General features: G+C 39.1%; 2 protein-coding genes across 2 annotated transcripts; both read left to right on the forward strand.

Moving 5' to 3' along the window:
• The first annotated feature begins 47 nt into the window (after window positions 1-47).
• Window positions 48-5,082, forward strand: LOC126392860 (trans-1,2-dihydrobenzene-1,2-diol dehydrogenase-like). The gene is made up of 7 exons (XM_050048536.1): window positions 48-277; window positions 1,922-2,033; window positions 2,227-2,390; window positions 2,468-2,720; window positions 3,102-3,226; window positions 4,214-4,364; window positions 4,543-5,082. Exons 1-7 carry the CDS (start codon window positions 188-190, stop codon window positions 4,653-4,655), a joined length of 1,008 nt encoding a protein of 335 aa, XP_049904493.1. The 5' UTR covers window positions 48-187; the 3' UTR covers window positions 4,656-5,082.
• Window positions 5,083-5,206: 124 nt separating this feature from the next.
• On the forward strand, window positions 5,207-14,728 carry pofut2 (protein O-fucosyltransferase 2). The gene is made up of 9 exons (XM_050048533.1): window positions 5,207-5,418; window positions 7,971-8,224; window positions 8,479-8,623; window positions 9,009-9,119; window positions 10,298-10,364; window positions 10,500-10,625; window positions 10,957-11,137; window positions 11,504-11,627; window positions 13,111-14,728. The coding sequence occupies exons 1-9, from the start codon at window positions 5,243-5,245 to the stop codon at window positions 13,262-13,264; spliced, it is 1,338 nt and encodes a 445-aa protein (XP_049904490.1). The 5' UTR covers window positions 5,207-5,242; the 3' UTR covers window positions 13,265-14,728.
• Window positions 14,729-15,005: the final 277 nt, after the last annotated feature.

Consider the following 15,005-nt stretch of genomic DNA (forward strand, 5'->3'; position numbering starts at 1 on the left):
TAGGCCTGTTGCCTGCATAACGAGATACTGTTGACACTGTATCCAGTGTAGTGACGCACTCTAGTGGAGGCTGTACAGGTTTGAGGGGTTGAGAGGATATTCTCACAAGAGCAGAGTTCAACACAACTCAGGCTTTACTGTAAACTGGCTAATTTTTACTCATGTTGTCAGTCATAGCTGACTTGCAATGGCAACACGCTGGGGAATATGCAGTGCTGGAAAAATCAGTCATGACTTCTCAGTTGCTTTACGGACCCTGACTCCCGGTGACCATGAGGTAACTTTTGACTCACACTCCTTCAAAAACGCTGCATAGAATGACATTGTGGACATTTCTGTGTTGTTTGTGAGTTAGTGACGTCACCAAGGAAGTAAGTTACTCATCATAAACTCTGCGTTTTACTGTAGACTAAGAATTAATAAGTGGAATAAAGGACATAAAAAAGCACACAAATAGATATCATGCAATGTTCCCGTTAGTAACCCAGGGGTCATCAACCTCTGGAGACTGAGAGCTACCTGAGGGATAGAGATTGATATGGAGGGCTGATAACATAAATTTGCTTGGTTTAACTTAAAAATGTAAAGGTAAAAAAAAAAAAGCCTATTTAATGCACACTATTCATTATTTAAAGTTTAAATAATCCACAAATTTCTATAAAAACAGATATATTAATACTGTATATTTAAACATGCAAGTTTAATGATTTCTCAACAATTAATGTTTCAAAGTCATACAGTATCACATTTGTCACAGTTTTGTACAATACCAGATGTCAAGTAGGGTATTAGGAAATGGAGCTAGTTTAAGGTACAAATATGGAACTTTTGTTTCAAAATATCTCTAAATTGATACAGTAAGAATTCTTCTTTTTGTGTAAAATGTATCAATTATTGTCAGGGATTATTTATTTTTATTCACTTATTTATGTATTATTCATATTTATTTTATTTTATTTATTTATTTTTACCCAGCCAGAGAATTAAGACATTTCCGTCACAATTTAAAGATATTTTATTTTTGATTGATAATAATAATACATTTTTTATACTTCCTGTGAAGGTATCATAATCCCAATTTTGGCTAGGAGAGCTATTATGAATATTCATTCATTCATTCATTTTCCACAAGTGCTTATCCTGTTAGGGGTCGCAGGGGTGCTGGAGCCTATCCCAGCCAACATTGGACGAGAGGCGGGGTACATGCTGGACAGAGTCGCAGCCAGACTATCACAGGGCTGACACATAGAGACACATGCACGCTCACATTCACACCCACTGGCAATTTAGAGTCATCAACTAATCTTAATCTTTAGATTGTGGGAGGAAGCCGGAGAACATGCTCCCCCACCCCAAGTTCGAACCCCCCACCCTGGGTTCAACCAACAACCCTCTTGCTGTGAGGTGACAATGCTAACCACTGTACCACTGTGTCGCTGTGAGATGTGAATATATGTTTGTATGGATATGTAAAATTTAATTCCAGATAGGAGTGTGGATTAAGTGTTAGAGAAACTTGTCATATAACGTCTGTGTGCAGCTGACACACTTTTGAATATGTCTCTGCATAACAGTGCCTCCCATTCAAAGAAGAGGAAGTGTGTGGTAGATGCTCTTTGCATCAACTTCCCAAAAGTGCAATTAAATCGTGTTGTGTTGCAGCATGTTAATTATGACACCACACCCACATACTTTTACAAGCATTAGTGAGCAGGGAGTGCATTAATGTGACCTGAAATGTATTAGGTAATAAGTATAATTATGTTTCTAGGTTTACTGCCATACTCATTTGTTATGTTGTAGTTGTGCCTGCATTTCACTCTGCTCACTTTGTCATTTATATTTTGATTTTGGTAAATGTAAATTCAATTTGAATTCATGCACATACATGCTGCATCACTAAAACTGCGTTCATCCTCAGATAGTGGCTGTCGCAGCGAGGGATGTGCTGCATGCTGAAGAATTTGCCAAAAAGCACAACATCCCTCGAGCATATGGAAGTTATAATGAGTTGGCAAACGATCCAGACATCGGTGGGTTCTTCTGTTGGCATATGGCAGAATGTTTTGGTCCAAATTGAATCAACAAATTCTGCTCAGCTGAAGTGTCTTTAGACCATTTACTGCTCGTCTCTAGTGGGCTCTGCATTACATACATTCCATACTTGACTAAGTGATGCCTTACATAATGTTTATTAAACACCAATCTTTCTTACTCTCTCTCTAGATGTGGTGTACATTGGCACCATCCATCCTTACCACCTGGCCACTGGCAAGCTCTTTATGAAGTCCCAAAAGAATGTGCTGATTGAGAAGCCTCTGGCCATGAATTCAAGTGAGGTGCAGGAACTCATCACTGCAGCCCAAGACAATGGTGTCTTTTTCATGGAGGTACCAAAATATCTTCTTTCAATAAACCAAACATTTACCACATGTATCTGTTTAAACCATTCCATGTCTCCATTCAGGCCATTTGGACACGTTTCTTTCCCGCATCCCTTGAATTGAGGAGACTGCTAGGCCAGGGTGAAGTGGGCGATGTTCAGATGGTGAGGGTTGATCTCGGGGCTCCACTCACCCACATTCCTCGCTTCGCTGAGAGGAAGTTGGGAGGCGGGGCAGTGCTGGACCTGGGCATCTACTCTCTGCAGTTTATCCTCATGGTTTTTAATGGCGAGAGGCCTGAGTCCATCCACGCCACAGGGCACTGCATAGACACAGGTGACTGTCTCAAGGAAGTCAATTTACCAAGAAAATCTTATCGTAAATAATAACTGATAGGCTTGTTGTGCTGCATTCTTTTAGTTTTGGATATCTTCAACCAAAAGTTTTGCAGGCCCTAGGCTAAAGTTGGAGTTAGCGCACTTGGAATGTCACGTTTGTGTCAGTGTGAGCACTTCCGCAGCCTGGGGCCAACAACTCTCTTAGCCACAGACTAAGAACAGTGTGAAAAGCTTATTGTCTTCTTTGATGGAATACTCACAATTCTAAAACCCTGATGCCGGCTCTTTTTTAGAATCCAGAAGTCTTTTTTATAAAGGAAATTACAAGGCAGAAAAAGATTCCCGAGTTGTCAAAGCCTTACTGCATACTTTTGTCCAGGTGTTGATGGAACAGCAGTTATGGTCTTGAAGTTCTCAGGAAACAGACTTGCCATTTCCACTTGCTCAATCACCACGACGCTGAGCTGTGAAGCGGTTATCTCTGGGACCAAAGGCACCATTAAGGTAACAGCACGCAGTAAGAAAAGTAGAAACATCTTCACACGGGACCAAATAACACAAGTCTTTTAATATGCTAATAATAGCTAATGTTAGTAGGCTATTGTTAGATTTAGCATGTTGGCATTGAGCTCCAACCCAGCCAACATATGTATGTGGTCCCCACATGGGTTATGCTGGGACTACCTGGGTATCAAGTGGGTCCGGGCCCAAAATGGGCATCTTATTTAGAGCGGTCCTAGTTGGGGTCCTAATGGGAAATGAGTGCATGGGCTCAGGATGGGCAACACAAATGGGGCCCGTGGGTATACCAAGTGGGAAATACATGTGCAAGCACAATCAATCGCATATAAGCACAGTAGAACCTAAATAAAGCTGAAACTGAGGAACCAAAGTCAAACTTTTTTTTTTTGGCCGCGAAAAAAGCAGGACAGCAAAATCTCAATCATTTTTTTTTATCTAGTTTCTTTTTCGTTAAGAGTTTTTCAGCCAGTGGAGCTGGCAGTTTGCCTAAGACTTTCAATCCTGTTGATTTATTACACAGTTATTTGGAACTATAGAAAAGTGAGTTTTTCAATCCATATCTATCCAGTGTGTGTTGAAATTGCCCACTTAAGCTGTATCGTATCGTATCGTATCGTATCGTATCGTATCGTATCGTATCATATCGTATCGTATCGTATTGTATTGTATCATTAGATGGATTGTCAATAGGATTTTACTGAGACTTGTAAATTTAATACAACATAAGAACTTTGTGGTAAAACATGGTAGACCTGGTGATACAGAAATGCTATAAGGCTTAATAGCTTAATCAACCAGTAAACACACTGACGTGATTGAATTGTTGTAATTACTAATTACTAAATCAGTACACCATCAAACCAAGTAGGCTAATGCAAATTATTAACTATTCATAAATATTTATACTTTGTATGAATAGCCCTAACACTTCAGGCAATGTGAATTACATGATACTCATTTCAACATCAGATACCCAACCATATGTGGTGCCCCACATCCTTGGAGGTGAATGGGAAGGAGGTGCACTTCCCCCTGCCAGAGCCTGACATGCCACTAAACTTTAAAAACAGCACAGGTCTACGATATGAAGCTGAGGAGGTCCGCCACTGTCTGCTGAAAGGTAAGATGCTCTAATGCATACAAACAGAACAGCTGTAGTATTAACAGTTGATCTGTATCGATCTGATCAGTTTCATTTGGTAATATTTTCAGCAGTTTGTTATATCTGAGTATGAATGTAACCCTCAAGATTTGAATCGATTTTAATTTAGATATTATCTTGTTGTTTTACCCTCTAGGTCTGAAGGAGAGTCCAGGGATGCCGTGGGCGCACTCCAGCCTGTCAGCAGAACTTATAGATGAGGCCAGAAGACAAATGGGAGTGACATATGACCAAGACAACATCCAGTGATGGGTTCTCAGCGACAGCTAGGGAGCAGACCTGTACCTCAACATACAGAATGACAGAATCTTAATCAGGTTTCCTCTTAAATTCAGGTCATGTAGGTTCATTGTACATGTTATGATGAATATTGAACTATTTTATGTTTGTGTGTGAGTGTGTGAATGTGTAATACAGTAAAATTTACAATGGTTTCGGCCTATTCAGGTGGTCCTAGTAAGTCACGACAGATGACTGATTGAAATTTAACCATCATTAATTTTATCATTTACATCTGTGATTTCCCCACTATGACATGTCAAAAGACTGTCTCTGAAAAAAGTATTTTTGTACACATTTCATTGAGTCTCTTGGCTGTGTCTTGAGTGAACATTTGGCTGGGTTGTAAGTTGTCATTGATTAAAATGTGGAATAAAATTTTACATTTCTGATTTCACATTTATTTAAATTTACTACTAATCAAAGATATTGTTAAAAATTCTGTTCTTTTGGCACTTCACTGGCCATGTTTCAAGAGTATCCATCGTCACCACCGGTTGCTTGGCAACTGTGCAGACGCTTGCTACCCCTCCGGAAGTGCGTGGCTCTGAGGAAATATGGCGCACGGAGCACTGCATATACCAGGGGTATTCATTGCTTCAGTCTATTCGTTTGTAGCATTTTGTCTGTCTGTTTTCGTCACCTTTGCAGCATTTGACTCAGCAAACGCTGACAATGTATTCAGTGCGAGCCACACGGCTACTGCACCCGTCGCTGTCGCTCGGGATCTGCGGTGAGTTTCACGTTAAGTTACTGTTAGCTAGCTACTCCATGCTAACACGTAAGAGTAGTTACAGTTATCAGTTTCTGTTCAGCTGTAATAGTCATGTTTATGTGTTCAGTTTCAGGTTACTCTCTTGCCCTTTATACGCTGTATTTCTGCCTAACTGCTTGTTTTGTTTAGCACTGCACTCTTCTTGGGTTAACGCTAAATGTGTAATGTTACCTGACTCCATTCAAAAAGTCGCCAATTTAATGACTTATTGCGTATTAGGACCATGTACTTTTTGTTTACACGTCCCTCAATACAATTTGCAAAATGCTATTGTACTACAGTGAATTTCGGCGTAGAAATTGTTCATTAAGCAGCACTTGAATCTCTTATTTTAGGCACTTTATAGCGTAGGTGTTACAGTAAAAGAATGCTAACTGTGAGAATCAGGGCGTATTGGGGCTCAGCTGGTCAGGACAGTAACGCTATGTACTTTCTAAGCGTGGATTTATTCGACTGTTCATTCAACATGGCGTTAGTTGGGGGATGTAACGTGCATATGTCACGACATTATGGTTGACGTCGCTATTGAATGGGATTTTGAGGTTTGTTGACGAAGGGTGGTATGAATTACTTTATAGCAGGGGTGAGGGAAAAGTCGATACAGCATAATATCACGATATTTTCGTGTGGTAATATCGTATTCTCACACAGATACCAAGTATCAAATTTTTATTAAAGAAATTATTGCTATTGAAAATATAAATTAAACGTTTGGTAGCCTAGTAGAACAATATAATCAGTTGCTTTTTCAGTATGCTAGATACATTTTGAACAGGCTAATTTTTATTATATTTAATAAAACTGTTGATGTTGACAAAGTTTTTATATGGGGACATAATTTGCCACTGATAAAAGGTAATAAATTGCAATATATTGCAATATGTTATCGCAACATGTTTAAAATCGGAATAATATGGTATCGTGACTTATGTATTGCGATAATATTGTATTGTGGGGCCTGTGGTGATTCCCACCCCAACTCAGTGGTGGTTTTACCTGTGCATGGGCATTTGTTTGCATTGTGCATAACGGTGCATGGTGATTAAGCCTTTGAAACCTGAGCAGATTGGCCTGATTTCTTTTAAAAACATGAAAAGAAGGCAATGAGTAATAAAAAAAGAAATGACCCCCACTCCCCAAAAATAGGGAGAAATTAGTGAAAAGAGAAAATTATAACAAGAAAATTAGGGGGCGGGGGGAGGATGAAAAGAAAGTTAAAAACACACAAACATGTCAATGACCTGGAAAGAGTGCTTAAAAATTATAATAATTCTGTAACATAATTGTAAAATATAATAATGAAAATAATAATCATAAATAAAGTTTTTCCTAGCTTTTTCTTTTTTCCTTTTTTAAAATCTAAATCTATTTTTAACTTCTTTTAAAAAAAAAAAAATTTCTATTTATTTATTTTTTTTGCAATTTGTATGACATTTGTTACCAAGCTGCTTATTTCTCTCATGTTTTTGAAAGAAAGAAAGAAATCACACCAATTTGCTCAGGTTTCAAAGGTTGAAATACTTGCGAAAGGCCTCTGAAAGCAGCACAAGAAAAGTAATGTCGCTCCAGGCTTTAAAGGGTTAAACAGCTTGCAGCAGCCTCCTGGAAACAACTGGGTATGATGTTGCTCTCAGTTTCATAAATGTGTATTACCAACATGTTACATACTTTTGCTAAGAATTTGCACTATGCATTTTGTCATTGTGAACAACTGAGCTGGGATAATGATGAAAATGTAACAGAGCAGCAACAAATGCGAAACCAAAAAATAAAAACTCGGAATAAAAACGACCAGAGCATATAATGTAAAGTATTAACAACATTATACTATTAATGTAGTGCTGATGATTGACTGCCCTTTCTGACCTCTTGCTGTATCATGCCGTGACACTTTTTGGATTTGTCAAGCTTCTGTATGACTGTTTTAAGTCAGACAGTTGCCAACAAATCAAAAGATATTTTTTGGGCATTTTGCCTTTAATGGACAGGACAGCCAAGTGTGAAATGGGGAGAGAGAGAAAGGGGATGACAAGCAGCAAAGGGCCACAGGCTGGACTCGAACCTTGGCTGCTGCGGCAACAGCCTTGTACATGGGGCGCCTGCTCTATCCTCTAAGCCACCAACACCCCAACAAACCAGCTCTTAAATGTTGGCACAGGATGTGAACTACCTGGATACCTAAAGGCTAGGTCATTTAAACAACAATATACATATACTTAAACCATAAAATATAAGGAATAGATTTATAAAAGGCTTTACTTTATGGCTACCTGAAGGTCCTCTAATAGACATAATTTGAAAGGTTGCTATTATGTGACAAATATAGCCCTGCTTTATACTGATGATTCATGACATTTAAAATTAGATCAATGTTGCTTTGTTACTATATTTGGTAGACTCGATGTATTGTAAAGACAGCTGTTACTCTTGTGTTCACTGACCAAAGAGCTTGGTGCTGCTTTTTATCCACGCAAAGCTCCAAGATCTCTTGTCCTTTCTTGTCATCTCAGGTACCTTTTGTATGACGTGAACCCTCCAGAGGGGTTCAATCTGCGGAGAGATGTCTACATCCGCATGGCCTCCCTGGTGAAGACTTTGAGGAAGGAGGGAGATGACTGGGTTTTGGTGTTGCCCCCATGGGGTCGCCTCTACCACTGGCAGAGCTCCAACATCCACCAGATTCGCATTCCGTGGGGAGAGTTCTTCAGCCTCACTAGCTTGCAGGCCAATGTACCTGTCATTGAGTATGAGGAATTCATTGCTGGTGAGCTTTTAATTTTGCTGATCCAGACTAGAGTTACATTTCAAACCTCATTATCTGTATACGGGTTCTAATTAAAAGTTTTTTTTAAAGCTCTTTGTGCTGTGATATTTCATTTATCATAAATACAAATGGTTCTTTTCCCCATGCATAGTCACCACTTTTTAATCAGCTATTAAACAGACTGCTCCTTAGCTCATTTTAAGCGTGTTAAAGCCAAACCTAATGAATGTGTTTTGTTCCTCTCTTGGATCTAGAGAATGGAGGTCCATTCATAGACCAGGTTCTGGTGCTGCAAAACTACGCAGAGGGATGGACTGATGGGAAATGGGAGGAAAAAGTTGATGAGCGGCCGTGTATTGACAAGTTGATGTACTCCAAAGATAAGCAGGGCTACTACAGGTAAAGCAACACAATGCACAACACCCTGCTGTTTAATTCAGAGACTGTGTTTTTACCCTGTTTTGACAGGTGTAGTATTTAGTCGCTGTCACCACGCTCATGTTTTCTAAATGCCTTTTCTGTCATACCCTCCTTCGGGAAGCAGATTTTTTTTGTTGTTTATTGTTCCCACATGAAAAAGATTTATTAAGCTTAAGTGCCAAAGAAAATGAATTGTAATTATAGTTGAATAACTCAGTAGAACCACTTTAGACAGTGATGGATCACATTCACAGTATTTCTGTATTAATGATATCCATCTTTATCTTTGTGCTCACACACCTCTCTCCTCTCCATTCATCATCGGCTGTCTCATTTATCTTGTTTGTGTGTGTGTGTTTCCAAGGGGCTGGTTTTGGGGCTATGAGGAGACGAGAGCTCGAAATGTAACTTGCATATCAGCCCAAGGCCACGCGTCCATCATGGCCCCTGTTCTACAGAAAAACATCACAGTGACGTGAGTTTACAGAGCAACATGCTGATATAAAATCCACTGACTGCACGCATACATACACAGTGTGTGGATATTTGTCAAGTGCCAGTGTCTGGTAAAATGTATCTGTGGCGGATAAATCAATATGATTATTTTTTAATTTTGTGGCTGTAATCAGTTCCGTCGAGCTTGATGATTGTTACATAATCTTATCCCTTTCTTTGACTGAGTTACAGCATGAACAGCTCATTTTTACATGAATTAACCAGTAGTTTGTGGCTTTAAAGGGACAGTTGAACCCAAAATCCAAAATACATATTCTTTACTCTTACCTGTAGTTCTATTTATCAGTTTTGATTGTTTTGCTGTGGGTTGCCAAGTGTTGGCGATATCGTCCGTAGAGATGTCTGCCTTCTTGCGAATATAATGGAACTAAATGGCACATGGCTTGTGGTGCTTAAAGCGCCAAAAAATAAATTTGAAAAACGCAAATTAAATTCATGACCCAGTTACTCAAGACAATCCACAGACCTTGTTGTGAGTAGTTTCATGTGGGAACGTTTTTTCTTTGTGCTGAACTACACCTGGGAAGTGTATCACCGCGCAGAGGGAAGTGTGCATCTTCTGCTAGCTCACCTAGCACCACTGAGCTAGCTAATGTTACAGCTCAGCCGAGGAGGACTCCATTAATGTTTACATCCTGCACTGTCCGAAGCGTCTCTTCCCTAAGATGTGCGCTTCCTTCTGCGTGGTGATACAGGTGACAGGTGTAGAAAGGGTAGAAAGAAAATAGTTCTTGATTTTGGCATGAACTACCCCTTTAACTAGCACCACAATTTAGGGGAAGTGACCAGAGTTAAATTTCATATGGAGCTTTTAACCATTACTAATGCCATTTTGCACATTAGATTGCAGGTGTAGCAAATTGATAAGATAATAGATGAGTAAACAAACTACCAAGAGAACACTGTCTAGACACAAAATAGATCTTATGTATCCAAACTTGTCAGTCTCTTATTAAAACAGCCTCACTGTAAGCATAAATCCTCTTTAAGACGGTGGAGTTGCTGATTCATCTCTTTGTGAATACCTGAAAGATAATCCGACTCCATTGTTATCTAAACGTGGTATTACTTACAGATTGCTCTCTTAGGTCTTAGAACGCTGACATGGATAAACTTGTTGTACTGGCCATTTTGCAGATCCGTTATGCTTGACCGAGCAGAGACACTCCTCCATGATCACTATGCTGGGAAGGATTACTGGGATGTGAGTCAAGTAAAAGGCTAATATCACACCTTTTTTTGTAATGCTGGTATCGGGTATTAGATCACCTGTTTTTTCCTCATATTTTTTTCCGTAACCTGATTTGTGAGTCTCTGCAATTGTCTGTGCTTCAAATAGACCCGCCGCAGCATGGTTTTTGCCAAGCACCTGAGACTCATCGGAGATGACTTCAGAGCAAAGTACCTAAACTCTACGGATGACAGAGACCATACCATTTACAGTGAGGACTGGACACGCATGAAAGTGAGTCAGCGTATCTGATTGTGGTGTGATTATGTGATTGTGCAGGTGGAATTTAGTGTTTACCTGCGTCACTGAAGTCCAGGTTCGTAGGTATTTGAGAGCATTTTGAATGTTTGAGCTAATCGTGTCATCAGATAAGATAAGTCAAGCACACTCTTATTGCTGGACACTTGTTTACTGTCAAATTTTATTGTGGTTGGGGCGGTTGGGTAGAGCGGGCATGCCATGTGCAAAGGTAATGTCCTTGTCGCAGTGGCTGTGGGTTCTATTCCAACCTGCAGCCTTTTTATGATCAAGTTGTGCACAATAATAATCTTTATTCCCTGTTTAGGCCAAGCTGGGCTCAGCTAAAGGTGGTCCATATCTGGGGGTCCACCTGCGCAGGAAGGACTTTATCTGGGGTCACCGTGAGGATGTACCCAGCCTTAAGGGTGCAGTGAAGAAGATCCGCAGCTTGATGAAGAAGCACAAACTGGACAATGTGTTTATTGCCACTGATGCAGATGAGGAAGGTAATGACATACTGGCACAGTCAGAGATGATTTACAATTAATTGTACATTTAAATGACCTAAAGGCATGAAGAAATTTCATTTGTATTATTGACATGAGTGCTTCAGTATTCTGCAGCTTGATGAAATAGTGTTATGAAGGTTTATACAACCATCTGTCATTTGAAAGGCCAATATATATTTTGAGATGAAACCATTTCAAATGTCATTGACACAGTAGCATAAGAAGTCAGCAAATTATAATGAATATATGGTAATGCAGAAATAAGTCATAGAAATATTATAAGTAAGCAGTAGTTGTGTGCCAATAAAATCATTGTCACTATAAATGCTTTTAAAATCTTGTTCAAAATTTGTAAATTTGTAGAATTGAAGGAGCTGAAAAGGTTGCTGCCAGACATGGTGCGGTATGAGCCATCCACAGAGGACCTGGAGCTGTTTAAAGATGGAGGAGTGGCCATCATTGACCAGTGGATATGTGCCCATGCAAGGTAAATTACTTTTCATGGTATGAGTTCATTACATGATGATTAGCATAAAAGTTTATCAGTCACGGCACGGCGGTGCAGTAGTTAGCATTGTGGCCTCACAGCAAGAGGGTTCCTGGTCTGAACCCGGGGTGGAGGGTTTAAATCCTGCGGCGAGGGTACTCCAGCTTCCTCCCACAGTCCAAAGACATGCAGGTTGACTCTAAATTGTCCGTAGGTGTGATTGTGAACATGGTTGTCTGTCTCTATGTGTCAGCCCTGCAATAGTCTGGCATCCTGTCCAGAGTGTACCCCGCCTCTCGCCCAGTGTCAGCTGGGATAGGCTCCAGCTCCCCCACGACCCCTAACAGGATCAGTTGTTACGGAAAATGAATAATATTTTATATTAAGTTATTTGTCAATTCTAATTTCTTAGCTGTGTTTTTGGAATCATCAGCTTTGTACTGCCCCCATGTGATTAAGTATGAATTCCACCTTCAGAAATTTGCTCTAAAAAAGTAAGCCACACAAGTAGTCCCCCAAACTTTTGTCTTTTGTCCAGTTCTTTGGTTTATGACACAATATAGTGCTCTTGGGATGACGTTTTTCTGTAGGCCAATACGGAAGTTATCGTCACCCTGGTTCCCTCATCAAAAAGCCTATGGGATTTTTCCATTGGATTTTGGATTATTGCAGAAAATAAGCTCCGTGGAGGTAAAAAGCTAACGTTAGACTACAAAAAACAAACAATACCACGATCATGTGACTTAATATCCCTTCCACAACATGGCTGTACAGACGTGTTCCGTGTTCTCTGTCTCATTTAGCCATTTGTTAGCAACTGCCTTTTTTAAGATGCATAAAAGCTTTAAAATTCACGACTGGGGAATTTACGGACCTATTTTATGTCGTAGAACAAAACGTGAAAGTCTGTTAAGCTTGTTTTTACTGCAGACCTTATTTCAGGCACATAACCAAAACCCATTCAAAAACACATTGAATTCAAGACAGTGGAACCAGGGGTGCTAAAATGCCAACTTATTTGCGGGTTTCATGACTTAATTAATTGATAACAGTGAGGACTTAATTAATAACAACTTGAGAAAAACTCCAAGTAAAAATAGATCTCAATGTGAAATAGTTAAGTGTTTTTTTTTTGTTTTGTTTTTTCCAGAAGGCATAGTATAATAATATAATGTGTAGATTTGATCATTTGCACCATTTTCGGCAAAAGTAAAAAGTTAATTAAAAATAAATAAATAAATAAATAAAATAGGGTAATTTTCGAGGGAGAATGCCAGTTACTTGTTTACCCCCCAAATGGCAGCCATGTCACTTTCATACTTACCCGTGGAAAAAATATTTCAAGTTGAAAAACTGGTCTGACTGTACAGTACATGCTGCTCTCACTGCAGGTCATATCTCATGCATGTCATGTCCTTGTGTTATTTCCCAACATGCCTCTTGCATCACTGTTTCTTTTATTTTTTATTTTTATTTTTTTCAGAGTCTTTATAGGAACATCAGTGTCCACCTTCTCTTTCCGGATCCATGAAGAAAGGGAGATCCTGGGCTTTGACCCAAAAACTACTTACAACCGTTTCTGTGGGGACACTGAGAAAGAATGTGAACAGCCCACACACTGGAAAATAGTTTATTGATGTGACCTCTCACTTACCCGACACACACAAGTGCCAAAAGCAGTGTTAAAAGTGACATTTATTTGTATGGAATATACAAGCTATTTTAACTGTTTGATGGTGTATTTTTGACTTTTCATGGTTTCAGAGTTGTGCAATCAGGTCTGTAGTGACCACTGTGACTGAGCCTTATGCTCAAGAGGCCACGACTGGGCTGCCAAACATGTGTTACTGTAATGTTCAACAAGTGAATCTGCAAATATTTTTTAAGTTGTATGTTGAATGTGGATCCCTAATGTCAGCCTGGTATTTTACATCATTTCTTATATTTATGACCAGCACCACTGGTGAGAACGTGTGTCTTATAATGAGTGCAGCAGAAAACGTATGGGAGTATTCTCAGTTTAACATTTTGTGAGATTCAAAGATGTTGAGCATCTGAAGTTATTCTATTTTTTAAATGTACGATTTTGTCCCCTAAAAATAACACCACATAAGTATGGAGGAGCATTCAGAGATCATAAACATATTGTGAAGATAATGCATTTTTAATTAAAGGGACCTTGTGGAGTTTTCTTGTAAACAAATTAAGATGTGTTTACTTTCCGTTTTGTCTTCTTTACCAAAAAGAATTGTGTGTAACCCGATTGAATGCATGTCCCTCCTCAGAAAAAAAATTGCAGAACTTATTCTTGAAGTACTTTGAACCCTACAATGTTTTCATTCACATTTGCTAGCTGTCTTCTTCACTGCCTTTTTATTTTAGCACATTGTTTAGTTTCTTTGTGTGTTACTGCCGCTAACTGTTGATCCGTGGATTAGTGTTAAACTGGTCGCCACACTCTAAAGCACATGCATTGCATCCTTGTGCCTTTGCTCGAGATCCAAGAAAAGTGGATCTGCTCACAGGAACACTGCTCCACAGCGCTACTAGTGGTCACAAACTCCACAGGTTGCCTTTAAAAATAGGACACCAGATAGAAGCTAATGATTCCCAGCTCACAAACTGTTAAAAGAGGTGCATTTTTCCCTCTGCTTTTATTATGTATCAGTGTTTGAGTGAACAAAGTTTCCCTTATTTCATATTTTTATGCAATGCCAGTATTTGTTACCTTGTATTAAATTATATTACTGATGTTGGGAAGGTAGAAACATCATAAATAACAATATCATGATGAACTCTAATGCTGCTTAATTCTTTCAAAGTTTTCTTTTTGAAACCACAGACTATATATATACTGTACATTTGCTGTTGACCGTAATAGTGTTATTGCTACGACCGTTGAAAGGAACCGAAATGCCAAGAAGGAGCCACTGTGTCTCGTCAACACTTATCAGCTATGAAGCTATTATTTTACAACACACCCTGTATTTTTTCCCATCCCTGAAGATGCCCATTTTACTACTGGTATGGGCATTGTCTTCTGACTTTCTTTGTACAGCAGTAATTTTGGTGTTGAATAAAAGTTTTTAGCAAACTGAAAACATGGTAGAAGTTTGTTTGCTGGTGTTTATACTTTTGTATCTTTATATCTTAAATTGAACCAGATTAAGTCAACATCTTAAGTTTAGCAATGACAATGTAATGTTACATGGTTAAAGATATACCATGCAGGATTTTGGGTTACTGTATGTAAACATGCTTACCAGCAAAAACCCATCCCCCAAATCACTTTTTTTTTGGCATTTTGCCTTTCTATATTTCAGCATTGTGTCTCTTATACCTCTTTCCTCCCAAATCAGCTGTAGTTCTTGACCCAGT

This window comes from Epinephelus moara, chromosome 7 (genome assembly GCF_006386435.1).
Source record: "Epinephelus moara isolate mb chromosome 7, YSFRI_EMoa_1.0, whole genome shotgun sequence".
Lineage (NCBI taxonomy): Eukaryota > Metazoa > Chordata > Actinopteri > Perciformes > Serranidae > Epinephelus > Epinephelus moara.